The 21,114-nt window shown below is 46.2% G+C and overlaps 1 protein-coding gene across 3 annotated transcripts in view; it reads right to left on the bottom strand.

Moving 5' to 3' along the window:
* The window catches only part of LOC137301706 (novel FERM domain containing protein), a 187,086-nt gene that overhangs the window by 80,908 nt on the left and 85,064 nt on the right, over nt 1-21,114 (bottom strand). For 2 of the 3 annotated variants that reach the window (XM_067971285.1, XM_067971284.1), the window contains exon 2: nt 5,257-5,361. In XM_067971285.1, coding sequence (XP_067827386.1) covers nt 5,257-5,361 — 105 coding nt within the window. Of the gene's footprint in view, nt 1-5,256; nt 5,365-21,114 lie in introns of those variants that run through there. The other variant, XM_067971286.1, reaches the window with a different exon arrangement.

Genomic DNA, 21,114 nt, shown 5'->3' on the forward strand with positions numbered 1-21,114 from the left:
TCACTCCGTCCCCACCCCTCCCCGCACACACTCCGTCCCCCACCCCCCCCCGCACACACTCCGTCCCCACCCCCCCCCCACACACTCCATCCCCTCCCCCCCCACACACTCCGTCCCCACCCCCCCCCGCACACACTCCGTCCCCACCCCCCCCCGCACACACTCCGTCCCCACCCCCCCCCGCACACACTCCGTCCCCACCCCCCCCCCGCACACATTCCGTCCCCACCCCCCCCCACACACTCCCGTCCCCACCCCCCCCCACACACACTCCGTCCCCACCCCTCCCCACACACACTCCGTCCCCACCCCCCCCGCACACACTCCGTCCCCACCCTCCCCAGCACACACTCCGTCCCCACCCCCCCCCCGCACACACCTCCGTCCCCACCCCCCCCCGCACACACTCCGTCCCCACCCCCCCCCCCGCACACATTCCGTCCCCACCCCCCCCCACACACACTCCGTCCCCACCCCCCCCCCGCACACACTCCGTCCCCACCCCCCCCCGCACACACTCCGTCCCCACCCCCCCCCCCAGCACACACTCCGTCCCACCCCCCCCCACACACTCCGTCTCCACCCCCCCACACACACTCCGTCTCCACCCCCCCCACACACACTCCGTCCCCACACCTCCCCACACACACTCCGTCCCCCACCCCTCCCCGCACACACTCCGTCCCCACCCCCCCCCGCACACACTCCGTCCCCACCCCCCCCCAGCACACACTCCGTCCCCACCCCCCCCCCACACACTCCGTCTCCACCCCCCCACACACTCCGTCTCCACCCCCCCCACACACACTCCGTCCCCACCCCCCCCCACACACTCCGTCTCCACCCCCCCCACACACACTCCGTCCCCACCCCTCCCACACACACTCCGTCCCCACCCCTCCCCACACACACTCCGTCCCCACCCCCCCCACACACACTCCGTCCCCACCCCCCCCCACACACTCTGTCCCCACCCCGCTCGTTTACTCAGTTTCTCTCTCCACAGTTGCTGCCTGGTCTGTTCCCAGTATTTTCGGGTTTGATTTGCTGTTTTCCGTGGTGTTTGGGGAATATTCGAAGTGCGATCCCACAAACAGGAGTCCGTGCACCCACTTCCCCCGGAGACTGTGGTGAGAGTTCACATAACTGGGAGGAGGGAGGGTCTCCGTCCCCAATCCCCTCGTTAGGTGTGATTAGCCTGAATCGGATTACAGCGTAGGGCCCGATAAAGAAGCCCATTTGACTTCAACCTTCGTTTCTAAAATGTCTCAAATATTCTGCACTCAAATGGCCATGAAAAACTGATTCTCGTTTTTGCAGCATTTGTGAATTCCTTTCCATTGCTTTAAACCTGATGAGAAAGACTATGTTATTCGCTGAATCCCTGACTCTGTCGTAGCTACGTCATGCCATTCACCGACACACCCTCTTTAAGCATTCCTTCAAACAAATGCACATCTTTAACCTGTCTTAAGCATTTGCTTTATGACGATGCTATAACGTCAGGTCAAACAGCATGACTTCGAGGACAGTCAGGGACAGACTAAATCAGTCTGTTTTAAATGACATGCCCATATTTCGAACATGATACATTAGGGTGGAGCACACTGCCTCACACTTAATGAGTAACAACATTAAAAAAAACTTCCCCCTTCATTATCAGGCTTTCTCTTTTGTAATAATCTGCCTCAAACTCAACTAAATACCAGACAGGCTCAGTGGTGACGCTCTCGCCTCTGAATCAGAAAGTCACGGGTAAAATTCCCACATTAATTAGGCTGACGCTCCCGGTGCAGTACTGAGGGAGTGCTGCACTATCGGAGGTGCCGTCTTTCAGGTGAGATGTTAAGCCGAGGCCCCCGTCTGCCCTCTGGTGGATGCAAAATCTCCCGTAGCACTATTTGAATAAGAGCAGGGGAGTTTCCTAACTGATATTTATCCCTCAACCAACATTACCAAAAAGGATCAACTGGTCATTTATTAATTTGCTGTATGTGGGATCTTGCTGTGCACTAATTGGTTGCTGAGTTTGCCTACAGAGCAAGAGTGACTACACTTCATTCAATCCATTGGCCGTGAAGCACTCGGGGACATCCTGAGACTATAAAAGTCCAAATTCTTTATATAACTTTCTCCGTTACGACGGTCGGTCTTATAATAATTTTTTTTAATTTATTTGTGGGGATGTGGCCGTCACTGGCAGGGCTGACATTTATTGCCCATTCCTAGTTGCCCTGAGAAGGTGGTGATATAACGGAGTGGTTTGCTAGGCCACTTCAAAGGGCAGCTAAGAGTCAACCACATTGGGTCTGAGACTGGAGTCACTTATAGGCCAGACCGGGTAAGGACGGGCAGGTTTCCTTCCCGAAAGGGACATCAGTGAACCGGTTGGGATTTTATGACAATCCGACAGTTTCATGGTCACTTTTACTGATACCAGATTTTTAAAAAACTGAATTCAAATGATGGTGGGGGTTTTAAACCCTATGGGGTTGAATTTTAACTTGTTTTTTGCTGGCGTTAACGGGGCAGTAAACAGGGTCAAAATGGGGGTCGGTAGCCTTACTGCCCGCCTGTTTCTGGTGATAGGCCCCTGTGCTCACTGACCTACGTAGTCGTCCTGTCCGGCAAAGCCTCGATTTTAAAATTCTCAACCTTGTTTTGAAAATCCCTCCAGGGCCTCGCCCCTCCCTATCTCTGTAACCTCCTCCAGCCCTACAACCCTCCGAGATCTCTGCGCCCCTCCAATTCTGACCTCTTAAGCATCCCCAATTTTAATCGCTCCACCATTGGCGGCCGTGCCTTCAGCTGCCCTGGGCCCTAAGCTCTGGAATTCCCTCCCTAAACCTCTCTGCCTCGCTCCTCCTGTAAGACGCTCCTTAAAACCTACCTCTTTGATCAAGCTTTTATTTACGACGTAAAAGGGTCTATATAAATGCAAGTTGTTGTAAGAACACTCCCAGCTTCTCTAGTGAATTAATGTTCCATTGATGCTGAATAAAACATTTGTTTTGTCAGCATTACAGTTTTAATGAGAAGCTACCGGTTATTACATTTTGACGGTAGTGGGTGTATGAAGGTAGCTCCGTAACGTGGTACAATGGAATGCCAATTCACAGCACCATGACACTGGCTTATGTCCCCCAACTTTTCCACACACCGAGTTCTCAATTGCAGATGGTGAGTCAGAGGGAGGATGGGGTAAAACCTGCCGTCAACCCCCCACTTTCTGCGGCCGTACAGCGGCACTAGAAGATGGAGCAGGTCACCGGCATGGCCCTTGCTGTCTGACTAAAGAAATGGGGAGAAAATGGGTCTATTAATCATCATAAAAGCAAACAACAAGCTGCTCCCTGCTTTGCAAACATTGGCACAGAAAACATACGTTTACAATTTGCCCATCGTACCATAAAATCAATCGCTCACACTTGTGTAGACGTCACTATTTCCGTTTGTAGCCACTGTTTTATTAAAAGATAATCCAATTGAAGAATTTCTACTCCCTGTTCACGCTTCAAGCAAACACTTAATGTCAACTCAAAACTCCCGTAACTCACTTTGAAAAGCCTCACAGATTGACTTGAAGTTGCGACATATAAAACCAGATTTTATGGCACTAGAGCGGACTGTATCACGACCACAATGAAACACTGTTATTACACATAATGGGCCAGATTTTGCTGAAAAAAATAACAGCGTCTGAACGACGCACGCCGTCATTAAATGCACAAATTGGTCAGCTAGTTGTGGTGAGGAATGGATCGCCCGTGAACTGCGAATCGTCACAAGTTGCTGGCTGAGATGCGCCGCTCTGCCGTTAGCTTTGTGAAAACTCCCTTAACCTCCCCGTGATTTTCATGAAGTTGCTGCATTTGCACATTAATTGCCCATTAAACTCGCCACAGGAAGTTAAGTCTAGTAATTAACAGTGTAAGTACCCTTTTAGCAACGTGATAATTGTTAATGACGGCCAATCAACCTCTCTTGCCCAGAAAGTGAACAATTAAATATGTGGAGTCTCATTCCTTCAGATTGTGAATTGTTTTAGGAGATTTTAAAAATGTCAAACTTTTAATTAAAAAAAAATTTCTTACTTTTCCTTTCTGTCTCTTTTTTTTTCTCTCTCTCTTAATCCAATTTTTCTTTCCCTCTCTTCATTTCTCTTTCTGTGCCTGATTTGACTTGAATTCGCCCTCCTTCTCAGTCCTTCCTCTGTTTATTTCTCAATTCTTTAATCTCATTGTGTAAGGAGATAGACTGTTTGTTCCGTTGTTCACCGAGGTCTCAGATGCCCCGTTGCCCTCGCCCGTTATCAGCTCGCGCTTCCAGCAAGTTTGTAGGCAAAAACCTTTTAAAACCTAAATGTGCACGAACAAGTCTAACAGGGCACACCGTGAGATCTCCCACTCCAGCAAAACCTGGCCCAATATCAGGACTATTCCCTTTGAAGACACAGCCTTTTCTTCAGCCTTACATGCAGTCAGTTTAGGAATAAGGCTCGTTGAGCACAACAATGGTGTTTGTGCATACAAGAGAGAACAGGCTGCCTCTTCGAATGTGGGCTGGCTTCTCCGTAAAGTATCACCTCTTCCACTTTTACTTTCCATTGCTCGCCTATTATTTTAACAGTGGAGGTGATCTAATTGAGGTGATTCAGGTGACTATAAAGGATTTGACAGGGTAGATAGAGAGGAACGATTTCCTCTGGTGGGGGGGAATCCAGAACAAGGGGGCAGAACCTTAAAATTAGAGCCAGGCCGTTCAGGGGTGATGTCAGGAAGGACTTCTTCACACAAAGGGGAGTGGAAATCTGGAACTCTCTCCCCTAAAAAGCTGTTGAGGCTGGGGGTCAATTGAAAATTTCAAAACTGAGACTGGTAATTATTTTTTTGTTAGGTAAGGGTATTAAGGGTTACGGAACCAAGGCAGGTAGATGGAGTTAACATACAGATCAGCCATGATCTAACTGAATGGCGGAACAGGGTCGAGGGGCTGAATGGCCTCCTCCTGTTCCTAAGGAGGACAGTACAATAATAGCATGGACCAGATTGCTCCAGCCATGAGGAAGGATAGAGCTAGGTGGAGAATCACTGCTGATTATGGCACCATTCTACGCGGCAATAATGCTTCAACAAATTCTCGTACGAGCGTATAAAAGGGGAAGAGTTGGACTAGTTCCTGTGGAAAAAAAGCCAGGGCACAAATGACAGTCTGGCAATACTATACTACTGCCCAACAGCAACTCCCAGAACCTACCCTCTGCTTGTCAGGGTCCACAAACCTGATTCCGAAGTAATCCTTTTCCAGCAGGTTCATGTGATGGCCGAGGAGGTCGATCAGATAGTGGCCCTTAGCATCCCGCTGTCAAAAAAAAAAGGAAGAAAGAACAAGATAAATGAAAGCAAAATACTGCGGATGCTGGAAATCTGAAATAAAAACAGAAAATGCTGGAAAACACTCAGCAAGTCAGGTAGCGTCTGTGGAGAGAGAAACAAGAGTTAACGTTTCAGGTCGATGACCCTTCATCAGAACTGGAAGAAGTTAGAGATTTTTGGACACTAAGGGAATCGAGGGATATGGGAATCGGGCGGGGAAAGTGGAGTTGAGGTTGAAGATCAGCCATGATCTGATTGAATGGCGGAGCAGGCTCGAGGGGCCGAATGGCCTACTCCTGTTTCTACTTATTTAACAGTTTTTAAGTAAGTGTAGAGCCAGGCAAGGCGGGGTGGGTGGGGGGGTGGAATAGGGAGGGGAGGAAAGAACAAAAGAGAAGGTCTGTGATAGGGTGGAGAGCAGGAGTGATTAAATAGCAAAAGGGATGATGGTGTGAGGCGAGGAGGGTGGTAATGGGACAAGTAAAGAAACAAAAGACGGGTCTAGAGGAGCTGTAAATGGCAACAGCAGAACCATTACCAGCACCCGCTGTCCAAAAACATGGGAGCAGTGGCTATGATCTGAAGATAACAAGATAAATGAGTTTAATTTACCAGTAATTGAATCTATCAGTTCAGAAGGTTTCATTTTCTAATTTGAGGCAATGGTAATCAGGTTCCATGTTTATTTTCACACCCGACCAAGATGTGGTTGGGGGAAGCTAGGGAGAAGGTACTTTAAAAAAACAATGTCACTATATCCAACATACTGCCAGCTTTATCCGACTTAATCAATCAATCAATGAATCCATTAGGTACACACCTAAAAACAGAAAATAGGAAAGTCTAGGGACAGTCATAGATAGCGAGATGGCAGAGTGGGAGACAGAATTCCAGAGGAACAAACTAAATAGCCTATCTCGCCCTTTACCTTTCTTAAAAGTTCTTAAAAGTTAAAGGACGCAACGAAAACCTTTCATTTTTAAAGAATTGTTCAGTCCTGTCACATTGTAATGATTTCCAACTTCAACACATTTTACACAAGGTCCAAATTAATTAGGGGTAGGGGCCCACCCGACTGGTGACTGCTGTGGTGAAGGAAACTGGAGTTTTGTGTGGAACTGGCATCAGGCAAAGTCATTGGGTTCCGGGTGTGAATCCCAGTAAGATTATTGGCCGAAGTGGATCAAGCATTTATTCCTCCACTTCCCCACAAATAAAAGGTAGGGACTAAAATCACTGTTTCCATTAATTGGACAAATCATCTAATGAAATCAATGGATTTTATGCACCATTAAAAAATATAAGCTGTGGATTAATTGTTGGCAATAATACCAAATGCTTAACACGCTCCTGTGACATTGTTCCTCCCAATATTTTAAGCCTGACCTTAACTCGTTTATTTCCTCTGGAGGACAATACAATAATAGCCAAGTGTCAGCCATTGGCTCAGTGGGTAACACTCTCGCCTCTGAGTTCAAGTCCCACTCCAGAGACTTGAGGACAAAATCCAGGCTGACGCTCCCAGTACAGTACTGAGGGAGTGCCGCTCTGTCAGATGAGATGTTAAACCGAGGCCCCTCAGGTAGATGTAAAAGATCCCATGGCACTATTCGAAGAGCAGGGCAGTTCTCCCGACATCCTGGCTGATATATATCCCTCAACCAACATCATTAAAAACACATTATTTGGTCATTACTGTTGTGGGATCTTGCTGTGTGCAAATTGGCTGCCATGTTTCCAACATTACAATCAATGACTACACTTCAAAAAGTATTTCATTGGCAGTAGTGCACTTTGGGATGTTCTGAGGTCATGGAAGGCAAATTCTTTCCTTATTTAAATAGGTTAACTCCTCCGTTAAAGTAAAAAAGGAATTTCAAACAAACCTATTAAATGTAAAAGAAAGAACTTGCATTTATATAGCATCTTTCACAACTTCAGAACATCCCAAAGTGTTTAACAGCCAATAAAGTACTTTTGAAGTGCAGCCACTGTTATAATGTAAGAAATGCAGCAGCCAATTTGCGCACAGCAAGATCCCACAAACAGCAATGTGATAGAGACCAGATCATGTTTTTTTATCTGAAATAAAAACAGAAAATGCTGGAAAAGCTCAGCAGGTGAGGCAGCGTCTGTGGAGAAAGAAACAGAGTTAATATTTGAAATGTGCTTCACTCACTGAGCTTTTCCAGTATTTTCTGTTTTTATTTCAGATTTCCAGTATTTTGCTTTTGATTTAGTGTTTTTGGTTGAGGGATTGACCAGGACTCCCCTGCTCTTTTTTGAAATAGTGCCATGGGATCTTTCACATCCACCTAAGAGGGCAGACGGGGGCCTTGGTTTAACATCTCATCCGAAAGGCAGCACCTCCGAAAGTTCGGCACTCCCTCAGTACCGCACTGGTAGTGTCAGGATTTTGTTCTCAAGTCTTGTGGAGTGGGAATTGAACCCGTGACCTTCTGACTCAGAGGCGAGAGTGAGCACTGAGCCATTGCTGACACTAATAGCCTGCTTGATAGACCAATAGAATTTAGATATTATAGACGGAACTAAGAAATTTTAGATGGGGGATGAGCTGGACTCCCAGGATTCCAAAGCGGAGGGGTCAGAATTTACCCCTTTCCGTTTTTTAAAATTCGTTCATGGGATGTGGGCGTCGCTGGCGAGGCTGGCATTTATTGCCCATCCCTAATTGCCCTTGAGAAGGTGGTGGTGAGCCGTCTTCTTGAACCGCTGCAGTCCGTGTGGTGAAGGTTCTCCCACAGTGCTGTTAGGAAGGGAGTTCCAGGATTTTGACCCAGCGACGATGAAGGAACGGCGATATATTTCCAAGTCGGGATGGTGTGTGACTTGGAGGGGAACGTGCAGGTGGTGTTGTTCCCATGTTCCCTTGTCCTTCCTGTCCCTTTTGTGTATTTAATAGCCAGAAAACATCAATTTACCAACTCTTATCATTTGCAATAAGAGTTTGTAATCCAATGGTCCAGTATGTAAAGGCACCACCCAATGTGGTACTAACTCATACAGATACATCTTTGAAAATCCCACATTTGACTCCACATCAATGCTAAGTTGCCTGGCCTCATCCAGGACTACATTTGGAATCATTTGGAAATAAACAGATACTGTGATGGGAAGACTGTCTGGTTTTACTGGATAAATGAGCTGAGATGGCCAGATTGGCCGTCCTCATCTAGTGATCTTGAGTTTTGCTACTGGCGATTTAGTCAAAGCAGACCAAATATCTGCCCATATCCTAACTCGCACTAAGTACCCGTTCACCCATCACCCTTGTGCTCGCTGACCTACATTGGCTCCTGATCTGGCAATTTAAAATTCTCATCCTTGTTTTCAAATCCCTCGATGGCCTCGACCCCTCCCTGTCTCTGTAACCTTCTCCGGCCCTACAACTCTCCGAGATCTTTGCACTCCTCCAATTCTGGCCTCTTGCGTAACCCCAGGTTTTCATCGCTCCACCATTGATGGCCGTGCCTTCAGCTGCCTAAGCCCTAAGTTCTGGAATTCCCTCCCTAAACCTCTCCGCCTCGCCACCTCTCTCTCCTCCTTTAAGACGCTCCTTAAAACCTACCTCTTTGACCAAGCTTTTGATCACCTGTCCTAATATCTCATGTGGCTCGGTGTCAAATTTTGTTTGATAATCGCTCCTGTGAAGCGCCTTGGGACGTTTTACTACGTTAAAGGCGCTATATAAATGCAAGCTGTTGTTGTTGTTCACAGGCCAATGACAGGACAAGAAGAAACACCAGCAGGGGGTGTACAGAGCAGCGTTTAGTCCAAGCCCCTGGGCAGTGCCTTTCCTCGTTCCTCACAGTGAGTTTGGCCCAGAGAAAAATATAAGGATGTGGTACAGGACTGGGAAGGGTAGTAATTGCTTTGTTCTGTTTGAGCTTCAGGGTTATTCAGTATCCTGCGGGTCTCATTACCATCAATATGAATAACTTGACCAATGTTAATGACCCCAGAGTCCTCCTCAGTAATATTACATACAATTTACCTTATCTAACACGAGCTCTTTGGCAAAGATGACGACAAGTTGGATGTACCAATGCATCAGCAGCCCCACTAATGAGATCTGACTGGAAACCAAAGGGAAAGGAAGCAAAACAAATCAACTCAAATTCTGGATTCGGGTTTGATAAATGTTAAGGACGATTCTACTCCAAACTGACAACATTTACTGGTTGAGTTGTTTTGAGCTTTCTGTAGACGTCGATTGGTCTGAAGGGCTGCTGACATGCACTCATTCTGTCGCTTCAATACCAGGCTCATGGTAACTTGCAGAACGCACGCAGACATCCACATGGCTATGAACTGAGGGTAAAAATAGGCAGTCCAGGACAGCGGGCAGCAAACGCAGCAGGGCCCCCCCCCCCCGAGAGTTATGCCGAATGTTCCTTCTCTCTCTACGCATCAGAGGTGCTGATTGGGCTAATAAACCATCGACAGACAGCAGTCGTTTCCATGGTAATACATTCAGCATGAATCGTCAATCTCAATTTCAGGATAGATAAAACTTATCAAATTTATGATAACCCAGTCTCTTAATCAAACCAAATTCTCAGGAGATTTAAAATCCTTGATGTGAAGGTGGGTACAGTCGAGCTTCTGCTGCACGTCTGTCCACAACAGTCTAATCCAGACACCAGCAGCAGCTTGCATTTATATAGCACCTTTAACATAGTAAGAACATCCCAAGGTGCTTCACAGGAGCGATTATCAAACAAAATATTTGACACCGGGCCACATAAGGAGATATTAGGACAGGTGACCAAAAGCTTGGCCAAAGAGGGAGGTTTTAAGGAGCAGCTTAAAGGAGGAGAGAGAGATGGAGAGGTTTAGGGAGGGAATTCCAGAGCTTGGGGCCCAGGCAGCTGAAGGCACGGCCGCCAATGGTGGGAGCGATGAAAATATAAACCTTCACTGATTCTAACAACCTTTGTGCTTGTGCACACAATCATTCTACTGATTTGGAGAAAGAAGCTGGACCCGAATGGGAGTTGCTACAAATATACCTTAATTAGGGAGAGGTCTGGGCTTTAAGGTTCTGGAAAGCTGGGTGTATCTCGACAACAGCTTGCATTTATATAGAGCCTTTAACATAGTAAAAGTGTCCCAAGGCATTTCACAGGAGCGTTACTGAACAAAATCTGACATTGAGCCGCATAAGGAGATATTAGGCCAGTCATGACACCTCTTCCTTATCCGTTTGGCATGTGATTGGTTCAAGTCTATCAGTTTACATTCTGTCCATATTCCAAGTATAGCCTCAAGGCTCTGAATCACCGGCAGTGAAATCTCACTGAGCGGTATCAGCCTTTATCCGCCTAGCGGGTTGGGTTGATGTAGTGTTATACAATACGTCAGCCACAAGCCGCATGTGGCTAATTGGGAATCCAGATGTTGTTAATTGCATTTCTGATTCGTAAATAAAAAATGAGTAATAGACACCATCCTTGTGTGTGATCTCAATACCCATATTCGCACGGTATGTATGTGAACTTTAACATTTATATGCATTTGTCGGTAAAATGGTGAGATGAAGAGCAGAGCGTGTGAGTGTTTTTGGAATCCCAGGTCACTGGGTCAGTGGCAGGAATCTCACTTCAGATTCAGAAGGTTATGGAATCCTGGGAGTCCAGCTCACCGCCCATCTAAAATTTCTTAGCTCCATCTATAACATCTAAATTTTATTGGTCTATCGAGCAGGATGTTAGGCAGACACTGCGACAACGGACGAACGGACACCGCGCAACAATCGCCAGACAGGAGGGTTCCCTCCCAGTCGGGGAACACTTCAGCAGTCAAGGACATTCAGCCACCGATCTTCGGGTAAGCGTTCTCCAAGGCGGCCTTCGAGACACACGACAACGCAAAATCGTCGAGCAGAAATTGATAGCTAAGTTCCGCACCCATGAGGACGGCCTCAACCGGGATCTTGGGTTCATGTCACGCTACACGTAACCCCACCAGCGAATAAAGGTTATCTGTTTTTAAAACAACGGGTCATTCTCTGTCTTTCTCTTCCTTTCGGATGTTTCTCCCTCTCTCTCTCTCTCTCTCTCTGTCTTGTGTTCTGGCCGTTTGTATATTTGGTGGTCCTGTAGGTAACACCTCTCTGTCTGAACACTTTGATTGCCTTGACAACGGGCAATTGGAAAGATTATCTGTAATCACCAGGTATTGTTCTCTGACTATAAATGCGAAACGTTCAAGGAATCCCACACTCATCTGACGAAGGAGATAATCTCCAAAAGCTTGTGATTTTCAAATAAAATTGTTGGACTATCACCTGGTGTTGTAAGATTCTTTACATTTGTCCACCCCAGTCCATCACCGGCATCTCCACATCAAGGATATTAGGTGTTAGCCGTGGGTCAGTGGGTCACACTCTCGCCTCTGAGTCAGAAGGTCACGGGTTCAAAGTCCCAGTGCCAGTACTGAGGGAGTGCAGCTCTGTCGGAGGTGCCGCCTTTTGGATGAGACGTTAAACTGAGGACCAGGCTGCCCCTCTCAGGTGGACAGAAAAGATCCCACGGCCGCTATTTGAAGAAGTGCAGGGAGTTCTCCCCGGTGTCCTGACCAATATTTAACCGTCAACCAACATCGTTAAAACAGATTATCCGGTCATTATCACACTGCTGTTTGTGGGATCTTGCTGTGCGCAAATTGGCTGCTGTGTTTCCTACATTACAACAGTGACTACACTTTGTTGGCTATAAAGTGCTGGGAGGTCACGAGGTCATGAAAGGCGCTATATAAATGCAAGTTCTTTCTTCTCTCCATAATAGCAGGTGGAATATCTTCCATTGTATAGGTGGTACGTAAATTCTAATGTGATAGAAGTTTGAATATTATCAATATTATAGATCTGGAGAGCAGTAATCATTGTATCTCACCTTTCCCACTGTGTAGTATCCTCCACTCCCTCCTCCACAGCAGCTTCTCTCAGGTCAACTTGTATAAAATCAAAGCATCAATCGGCCCGGACAGTAAATTGATTTTATGCTCTGTACGACGGGAATGATGAGCTCAGACTATAGTGCAGTGCAGTGTCTGCTGCCAGTGTTGTGCTGACTTTCACCGTGTCCCTGGAATTTATGGCACACGGACTAAACGTCAGCAGCATTTCAGGTGAAGACAAATAACCTTCAGCAGATGCTTCTGCCTGCTGGCAGCGTGAACTGAAATATTCACAGCATTCAAGAGTTAAATCAGAAATGCACATATTCTATGGCCCTGATTTTAACTCCTGGTTTCTGCCAGGTTGGGGTGGGGGGGCAGTTAAAATGAGGCCAGACCCTCACCCCCTCTGATCCCTCTGTGTCCCAATGTTAACCTGCTCTTTTATAGCTGCAGAAAGGCAGCAGGATCCTTCTTTAAATACACAGATCGGGTCCCGATCCGCTATTTTAGTCGGAGGCTGAACAGGGGATGGGGAAGCAACAACAGCGTTCCTCCCCACCAGCCCCCCACCCCCCAAACTAACTCCCCCAGGCCAGACCTGTCGGGAGGGTGAATCGTGGGTCCAGAAAAGGTGCTTAACAAAGGACAGAAAAACACTGCATTTTCCTCAAATGCAAATATATTTCACTCCTTAATGGTGACAGAGGACTTTTTTTTTATTGTTCATGGGATGTGGGCGTCGCTGGCAAGGCCGGCATTTATTGCCCATCCCTAATTGCCCTTGAGAAGGTGGTGGTGAGCCGCCTTCTTGAACCGCTGCAGTCCGTGTGGTGACGGTTCTCCCACAGTGCTGTTAGGAAGGGAGTTCCAGGATTTTGACCCAGCGACGATGAAGGAACGGCGATATATTTCCAAGTCGGGATGGTGTGTGACTTGGAGGGGAACGTGCAGGTGGTGTTGTTCCCATGTGCCTGCTGCCCTTGTCCTTCTAGCTGGTAGAGGTCGCGGGTTTGAGAGGTGCTGTCGGAGAAGGACTATGTCGGGTTAGCATGTCGAAGACAGTCACCCGAGCGGAACTCGTGAAAAGCGATGCGAAGCCTCTCACTAAAACTAATGGGTTATTGAAGTGCCCTCTGCACCCCTAACAGGCCTCATTAAAATTAATTAGTATCACTGCAGCTTGACAGACACGATGTGGTCTCAGTGCATCTCGACTCAAATGCAACATTCACATTATTTTTATGGGGTGGATTGTGCGTCTGAGCTTATTACTCGAGCTTCACTCTCAGATATTATCATACATCATCATCTTCTGTTGTGACTCTCCGTGATCCTGCACATATAAACAACAACTTGCTTTAATTTAGCGCCTTTAACATAGTACAAACGTCCCAAGACGCTTCACAAGAGCGATTATCAAAGTCAGCACAGTGCAGGCAGCAGACACTGCACTATAGTCTGAGCTCGTCATTCCCATCGTACAGAGCATAAAATCCAATTTACTGTCTGGGCCGTTTGATGCTTTGATTTTATTCATGCCAAAATGCAAAATTTGATACCGAGCCACATAAGGAGATATTAGGACAGGTGACCAAAATCTTAGAGCGTCTTAAAGGAGGAGAATGAGGTAGATAGTCGGAGAGGTTTAGGGAGGGAATTCCAGAGCTTAGGGCCCAGGCAGCTGAAGGCACGGCCGCCAATGGTGTGGAGTGATGAAAATCGGGGAAACACAAGAGGCCAGAATTGGAGGAGCACAGAGATCACAGAGGGTTGTAGGGCTGGAGGAGGTTACAGAGATAGGGAGGGGGCGAGGGCCATGGAGGGATTTGAAAACAAGGATGAGAATTTAAAAATCGAGGTGTTCCTGGACTGGGAGCCAACGTAGGTCAGCGAGCACAGGGGGTGATGGGTGAACCGGACTTGGTGCGAGTTAGGATACGGGGCAGCAGAGTTTTGGATGAGCTCAAGTTTACGGAGGGTGGAAGATGAGAGGCCGACCGTGAGAGTAAACTCCTGACTATCTGTGATCCTGCACATTGCTCGCTCCTGACTCTGATCCTGTTTGGAATACACCCTTCGTTGTCAGTGTTTGTTATTCTGTACACAGCACACTCTCAGTTACAGGACAACAGTCTCTCCTTGCCCTGGATATAAACCACTCAACCCAAATGCTCTATCTGGCGGTTCAGCCAAGATCTGACTCAGTTACTTTTGGGGGGGGGGGGGAAGACGTCTTTGTACAGCACAGCACACAGGAACAGTGGGGATTGGTGCAATGCAGCGAGAATAATGCAGCGAGGAGGATGACATTGAATCTCATGTCTAAATCAGTCACCCCCTGCACTTTAATACAACAGAGCACAAAGTACAAATGGGCAATTTTCTTCTGTGCCCCCGGCATGAAACTGCACTCCCTCGGACCGCTTAACGGAAAACTGAGCACCCCCCCACCCCGCCCTGAATATCCATTCACTAAAATAAATGGACGGCCCGTGATACACTATTGGAGCGAGCGCAGTTCCCCACCGAGAGCACAAAGTGGGAAATCTCCCCAAAGCACAGGATGAAAATGGCCAGTTGGCAAATCTGAACAGAATTAAAACTGGTTTCCATTTAATCAAATGGAAATGGGTAATTGCTGGTGGCAGACTTAATGACAATCTGTTCCATTACTTTGCCTCTAACCATCATCTCTCGTTCTATTTTTGTCATATCTTCTGGAAGAATGGATGTCAAAGATGATAATTTCAGTCCCGAGTACTCTCTTAAATTACTGCACACTTGGAGACTGATGTTGTTTGATTCAATGAACAACTGTGGGATTTTAGTCCTTTATGGTTCCATTCAGCTCGACACCTCTAAAGCTCAGTGGAGTGACACTGGCACATACTCATTACAGTTTGATATTTGAATGGTTCTTGTCATCAATAATTATAATTTCTCGCCTTCTCACAGGTTCCTTGACGGGTAGAAGGTTTAACCCTGTGAGTGCAGGAGAGTTTAGTGTTTCTCTCGCCACCTGCACTGAGAAAATGGGGCCAATTGCTCTCCCTGGGGTAGATTTTGACTTTGCGCGACAGTGTAAAACGGGCGATGATGAATCGGCAGTCCCGTTTTACATCTCTCCCCATTTTTATTTCTAGAATAATCCATGAGCAATGCCACAGGAGGTAAAGCAGCTTTTCCTAAAAACCCAACAACTCATTAGAGCTCTTGAGCTGGGCAGTCCAGTCCAGTGTATTCCCCAATACATTGAAAAGTCTGTTCCACAGTAACGACTATTAAAACCTGATTTAACAGAGAGTAGAGATAGCGACCGTCATTTTCTCATTCTCTTTACGGACTGTACAAAATGTATAAATTATGTCCCTTCAGCGTGTTTTTGTGCCCAGACACTGGGATTGGTTTGAACTGGTCAGGAAAGCCCATCACTCATAAACTGTGAACATATGTTCAAACCCAACTCAAATTTCAAGATGTTTCATTATTTTAGTCATAAGATCCCTGCTCTGCGTGCCAACAAAATAAAGAAGGATGCAATCACATTGGTTTTGAGTTAATAATAAACCACAACAATTATCGTCAACTCAGTCCATTCCAACCACTGCATTCAGTTCTGGGCACCGCACCTCAGGAAGGATATATTGGCCTTGGAGGGGATGCAGTGTAGATTCACCAGAGTGATATCGGGGCTTAGAGGGTTAAATTATGAGGACAGATTACATACACTAGGCTTGAGTTATAGAAATACAGAAAATAGGAGCAGGAGTAGGCCATTCGGCCCTTCGAGCCTGCTCCGCCACTTAATATGATCATGGCTGATCCTCTATCTCAATACAATATTCCCGCTCTCTCCCCATATCCCTTGATGCCTTTTGTGTCTAGAAATCTAGCTCGGTCCTTCTTAAATATATTCAGTGACTTGGCCTCCACAGCCTTCTATGGTAGAGAATTCCACAGGTTCACCACCCTCTGAGTGAAGAAATTTCTCCTCATCTCAGTCCTAAATGTCCTACCCCGTATCCTGAGACTGTGACCCCTTGTTCTGGACCCCCCCCCCAGCCAGGGGAAACATCCTCCCTGTCAGAATTTTATGTTTCAATGAGATCACCTCTCATTTTTTTAAACTCGAGTGAATACAGGCCGAGTCGACCAAATCTCTCCTCATACGACAGTCCTGCCATCCCAGGAATCAGTCTGGTGAACCATCGCTGCACTCCCTCGATGGCAAGTATATCCTTTCTTAGGTAAGGAGACCAAAACTGCACACAATTCTCCAGGTGTGGTCTCACCAACTGCAGTAAGACATCCTTGCTCCTATACTCAAATCCTCTTGCAATGAAGGCCAACATACCATTCGCCTTCCTAACTGCTTGCTGCACCTGCATATTTGCTTTCAATGACTGGTGTACAAGGACACCCAGGTCCCTTTGTACATCAACATTCCCCAATCTATCACCATTTAAATAATACTCTGCCTTTCTGTTTTTCCTTCCAAAGTGGATAACTTCACATTTATCCACATTATACTGCATCTGCCATGTATTTGCCCACTCACTCAACTTGTCTAAATTGCCTTGAAGCCTCTTTGCATCCTCCTCACAACTCACTATCTCACCTAATTGTGTGTCATCAGCAAACTTGGAAATATTACATTTGGTTCCAAATCATTGATATATATTGTGAATAGCTGGAGCCCAAGCACTGATCCCTGCAGTACCCCACTAGTCACTGCCTGCCACCCTGAAAAAGACCCACTTATTCCTACTCTCTCTTTCCTGTCTGTTAACCAATTTTCAATCCATGCCAGGGTACGGTAGCATAGTGGTTATGTTACTGGACTAGTAATCCAGAGGCCTGGACTAATAATCCAGAGTCATGAGTTCAAATCCCGCCATGGCAGCTGGGGAATTTAAATTCAATTAATTAAATAAAAAATCTGGAATTAAAATAGTAGTATCAGTAATGGTGGCCATGAAACTACTGGATTGTCGTAAAAACCCATCTGGTTCACTAATGTCCTTTAGGGAAGGAAACCTGCCGTCCTTACCCGGTCTGGCCTATATGTGACTCCAGACCCACAGCAATGTGCTTGATTCTTAATGGCCTAGCAAGCCACTCAGTTGTAAAATCTCGCTAATATTACCCCCAATCCCATGTGCTTTAATTTTGTACACTAACCTCTTATGTGGGATTTATCAAAGGCCTTCTGAAAATCCAAATAAACCATATCCACTGGTTCTCCCTTATCTATTCTACCAGTTATATCCTCAAAAAACTCCAGTAGGTTTGTCAAACATGATTTCCCTTTCATAAACCCATGTCGAGTTCTCTTCAGTATAGAAGGTTAAGGGGTAATCTAATTGAGATATTTAAGATGATTAAAGGATCTCTGATGGGGGGAGTCCAGAACAAGGGGGCGTAACCTTAAAATTAGAGCTAGGCCGTTCAGGGGTGATGTCAGGAAGCACTTCTTCACACAAAGGGGAGTGAAAATCTGGAACTCTCTCCCCCAAAAAGCTGTTGAGGCTGGGGGTCAATTGAAAATTTCAAAATTGATTGATTTTTGTTAGGCAAGAATATTAAGGGGATACAGAACCAAGGCAGGTAGATGGAGTTGAGGGGCAGATCAGCCATGATCTAACTGAATGGCAGACCAGGCTCGAGGGGCTGAATGGCCTCCTTCTGTTCCTGTGTCTGTTCAGACTCACCCATAAAGATCGGCTGCTTGTGATGGGGTATCGGAAGGTGGCACTGGGGTTGCCAACTCTGGTTGGACGTATTCCTGGAGGTTCCATCACAACCTCCCTACCCAGTCAAATAGCCTTTCTCCCCCATCTCCAATATTTTTAAAACTAATAAACAAAAGTGTTCAGAGAAAATGAAAAAAATGCACAATTTTATTTCACGTCCCTATGATTTCTCTCCCCGGGTTTTTGCTTGCACCAGTGTCCGGGAGATTAATCTTTAATTCCTGGAGATTCCAGGACAATCCTGGAGGGTTGGCGACCCCTAAGTGGCACCTGGACCCATCACCCACCACAATGTACCACCTTCAGAGGGCGTGCGTTAAGCAAACAAAACGGAGAAAGAGAACTGGTAGAAAAAAAAAATCGAAAATGGAGATCGAGTTATGGGTTGGAGGCAGCTGTGCAGCGACCTGAATGAATATTTATACAACGAGAATCACAAAGGACGTTTAATTTGTTACGCCAGCTGTCCTTAACTTGCAAGTTGGACAAGGAGATCAATCTAGAGCGTCTTGTTTAACCTTTGTGCCCCAGCCTGCTTATTCAAAGCACAGCAATTCTTCAGCCTTAAGATGTTCGATATTATCCTTCTGTGAGCCAGAAATTACCATTCCGCACTGACAGCTCACACACCCAGGGGTTGCCAACCCTCCAGGATTGTCCTGGAGTCTCCAGGAATTAAAGACTAATCTCCAGGGCACTGCTGCCAGCAAAAAAACCCAGGAGAAAAATCACTGGGGCATTAAAAAGAAATCGCGTGGGTTTTTTTTTCATTTTCTTTGAACACTTTTGTCTATTAGTTACAAAAATACTGGAGGTGGGGGTAACAAAAAAAGGCTGTTTGACTGGGGGAGGGCGGTTGGAGGCAGGAGGTCATGTGATGAAACCTCCAGGAATACATCCAACCAGAGTTGGCGACCCTATCGCACACTCTTCAATCAATGTCATTCCACTTCCAGCTTTAACTATCCATCAGGGCAGCTCTCATTTTACTGAGCCCCTGGTGCACAGTGCAATATACCCGCGGGCCTCCAGTTACTTGCTGTCTTACAAGGACAGGAGCGTTACACTCGCTAACGCACAATGTATTATTCTGCCGCCATTAAAGAGGTTCGGCCTGTCCCTTCGAGGTCTTGATGCTGTAAATAAGCACATCCTGAGGTCAATTCAAGGCTAACTGCTCTTAGGTACATCCTGAGGTCACAAAGAAGCTACTCTCTGTCGCTGGGGAAGTTTATACTTTTTCTAAACGTGACGTAAAAAACTTGCACGTGGCTAAATTTGACACCTGAAGTGTGAGGGACATGCTTCAAAGTTTACCCATCCATATATACATATATGTATCTATATGTGTATGTATGTAAGTATGTATATTTGTATATATATGTGTACACATATACACGCAAACACACATTATAAATAGACACATACATCATATTCACACATTAAAGATATACATATGTAGATTATATGTGTGTGTATATATATATTGCATAGAATTTACAACACAAACAGGCCATTTGGCCCAACTGGTCCATGCCAGCATTCACGCTCCACACGGGCCTCCTCCCTCCAGACTTCATCTCACCCGATCAGCATATCCTTCTATTTCTTTCTCCCTCATGTGTTTATCCAGCTTCCCCCTTAAATGAACAGATAACAGAAAGCTAAAGTGAGTAAGGGGCGTTCAATGAATCTCAAGTTGTTCAGCAGATGTGCATAAACCGTGCTTACTTTTCTCTCATGGATACCGATCCCTTTGGTTTAATCATCGTTTGATTACTTCTAACTGTCTATTATTCCTTATTTAATTAACTTTTTTCTGCAGTTTATGATTGGAGTAGATTCTGTTGATGAGTTTGCTCCAGAAAGTTCCAAACAGACGCAACACGTCATTGCGTGGGCAGATGAGCAACACCACCCAACATACGAGGAAAAGGTGTGGGAGGCAGTCCGGGTCAAACTTAGGTGTAGATTAGTAACGGATGGAGGATTAATGGAGCTGTACTCTCCCTCTCAGACTGCCAGAAGCTAGTCTGTGGAACTCCATTCAAGTATAGCTTTGTTTAAGTGTTCATAGGCACTTGGACATTTATGTTATGGGCTTTGAGGGCAGCTATTGCACCATTGGGAGAGGTCACAACCAAGCCCAATCCAGTCCGCACCCAATGCTCACACACACGCAAGAGTCACTAGATAGTGATCAGGAATGAGGCCTCAATGCTGTTCATCTCCCTACCACAGGGGAACTGAGGCCAACTGTAACACAGAGACCCTGAAGTACATTTTCAATTATTTGCTCATTACGGTTGATGAATCCACTGGTTTCCCGTTTATACTTTCTAAAATAAAACAGATACCAAAATGGAAGAAAATTCAGACTTGCTTGTGGATTTATCTTACTCGGTGTGAAGTGACTCTACACAAGGACAACAAAAAGATATTATGTACCAAGAAAATCGGAATATTTTCTTACTGGTGAGAAGTTGGAAACTGCGGAGGAGCAAAGGGATTTGGGTGTCCAGGTACAGAAATCACTGAAATCTAGTGCACAGATACAAAAGAGTAATCAAAAAGGCTAATGGAACATTGGCCTTTATCTCAAGGGGATTGGAATACAAAAGTCAGTCCAAAGTTATCCTTCAGTTGTACAGAGCCTTGGTCAGACCCCACCTGGAGAGACTGCCTTCAGTTCTGGGCCCCGCACCCTCGGGAAGGATATATTGGCCTTGGAGGGGGTGCAGCGCAGATTCACCAGAATGATACCCGGGGCTAAAAGGGTTAAATAATGAGGACAGGCTGCATAAACTTGGCTTGTATTTCCTTGAGTTTAGAAGGTTGAGGGGCGATCTAATCGAGGTGTTTAAAATGATTACGGGATTCAACAGGGCAGCTCTAAAGGAACTAATGCCTCCAGTGGGGGAATCCAGAGCGAGGGGGCACAATCTTAAAATTAGAGCCAGGCCGTTCAGGAGTGAAATCAGGAATCACTTCAAGAACATTTAAATGTTGAATTCTTTCCCCAAAAGGCTGTGGACGCTGGGGGTGAATTGAAATTTTCAAGA

The sequence above is a fragment of the Heptranchias perlo genome, chromosome 34 (assembly GCF_035084215.1).
Source record: "Heptranchias perlo isolate sHepPer1 chromosome 34, sHepPer1.hap1, whole genome shotgun sequence".
Taxonomy (NCBI): Eukaryota; Metazoa; Chordata; class Chondrichthyes; order Hexanchiformes; family Hexanchidae; genus Heptranchias; species Heptranchias perlo.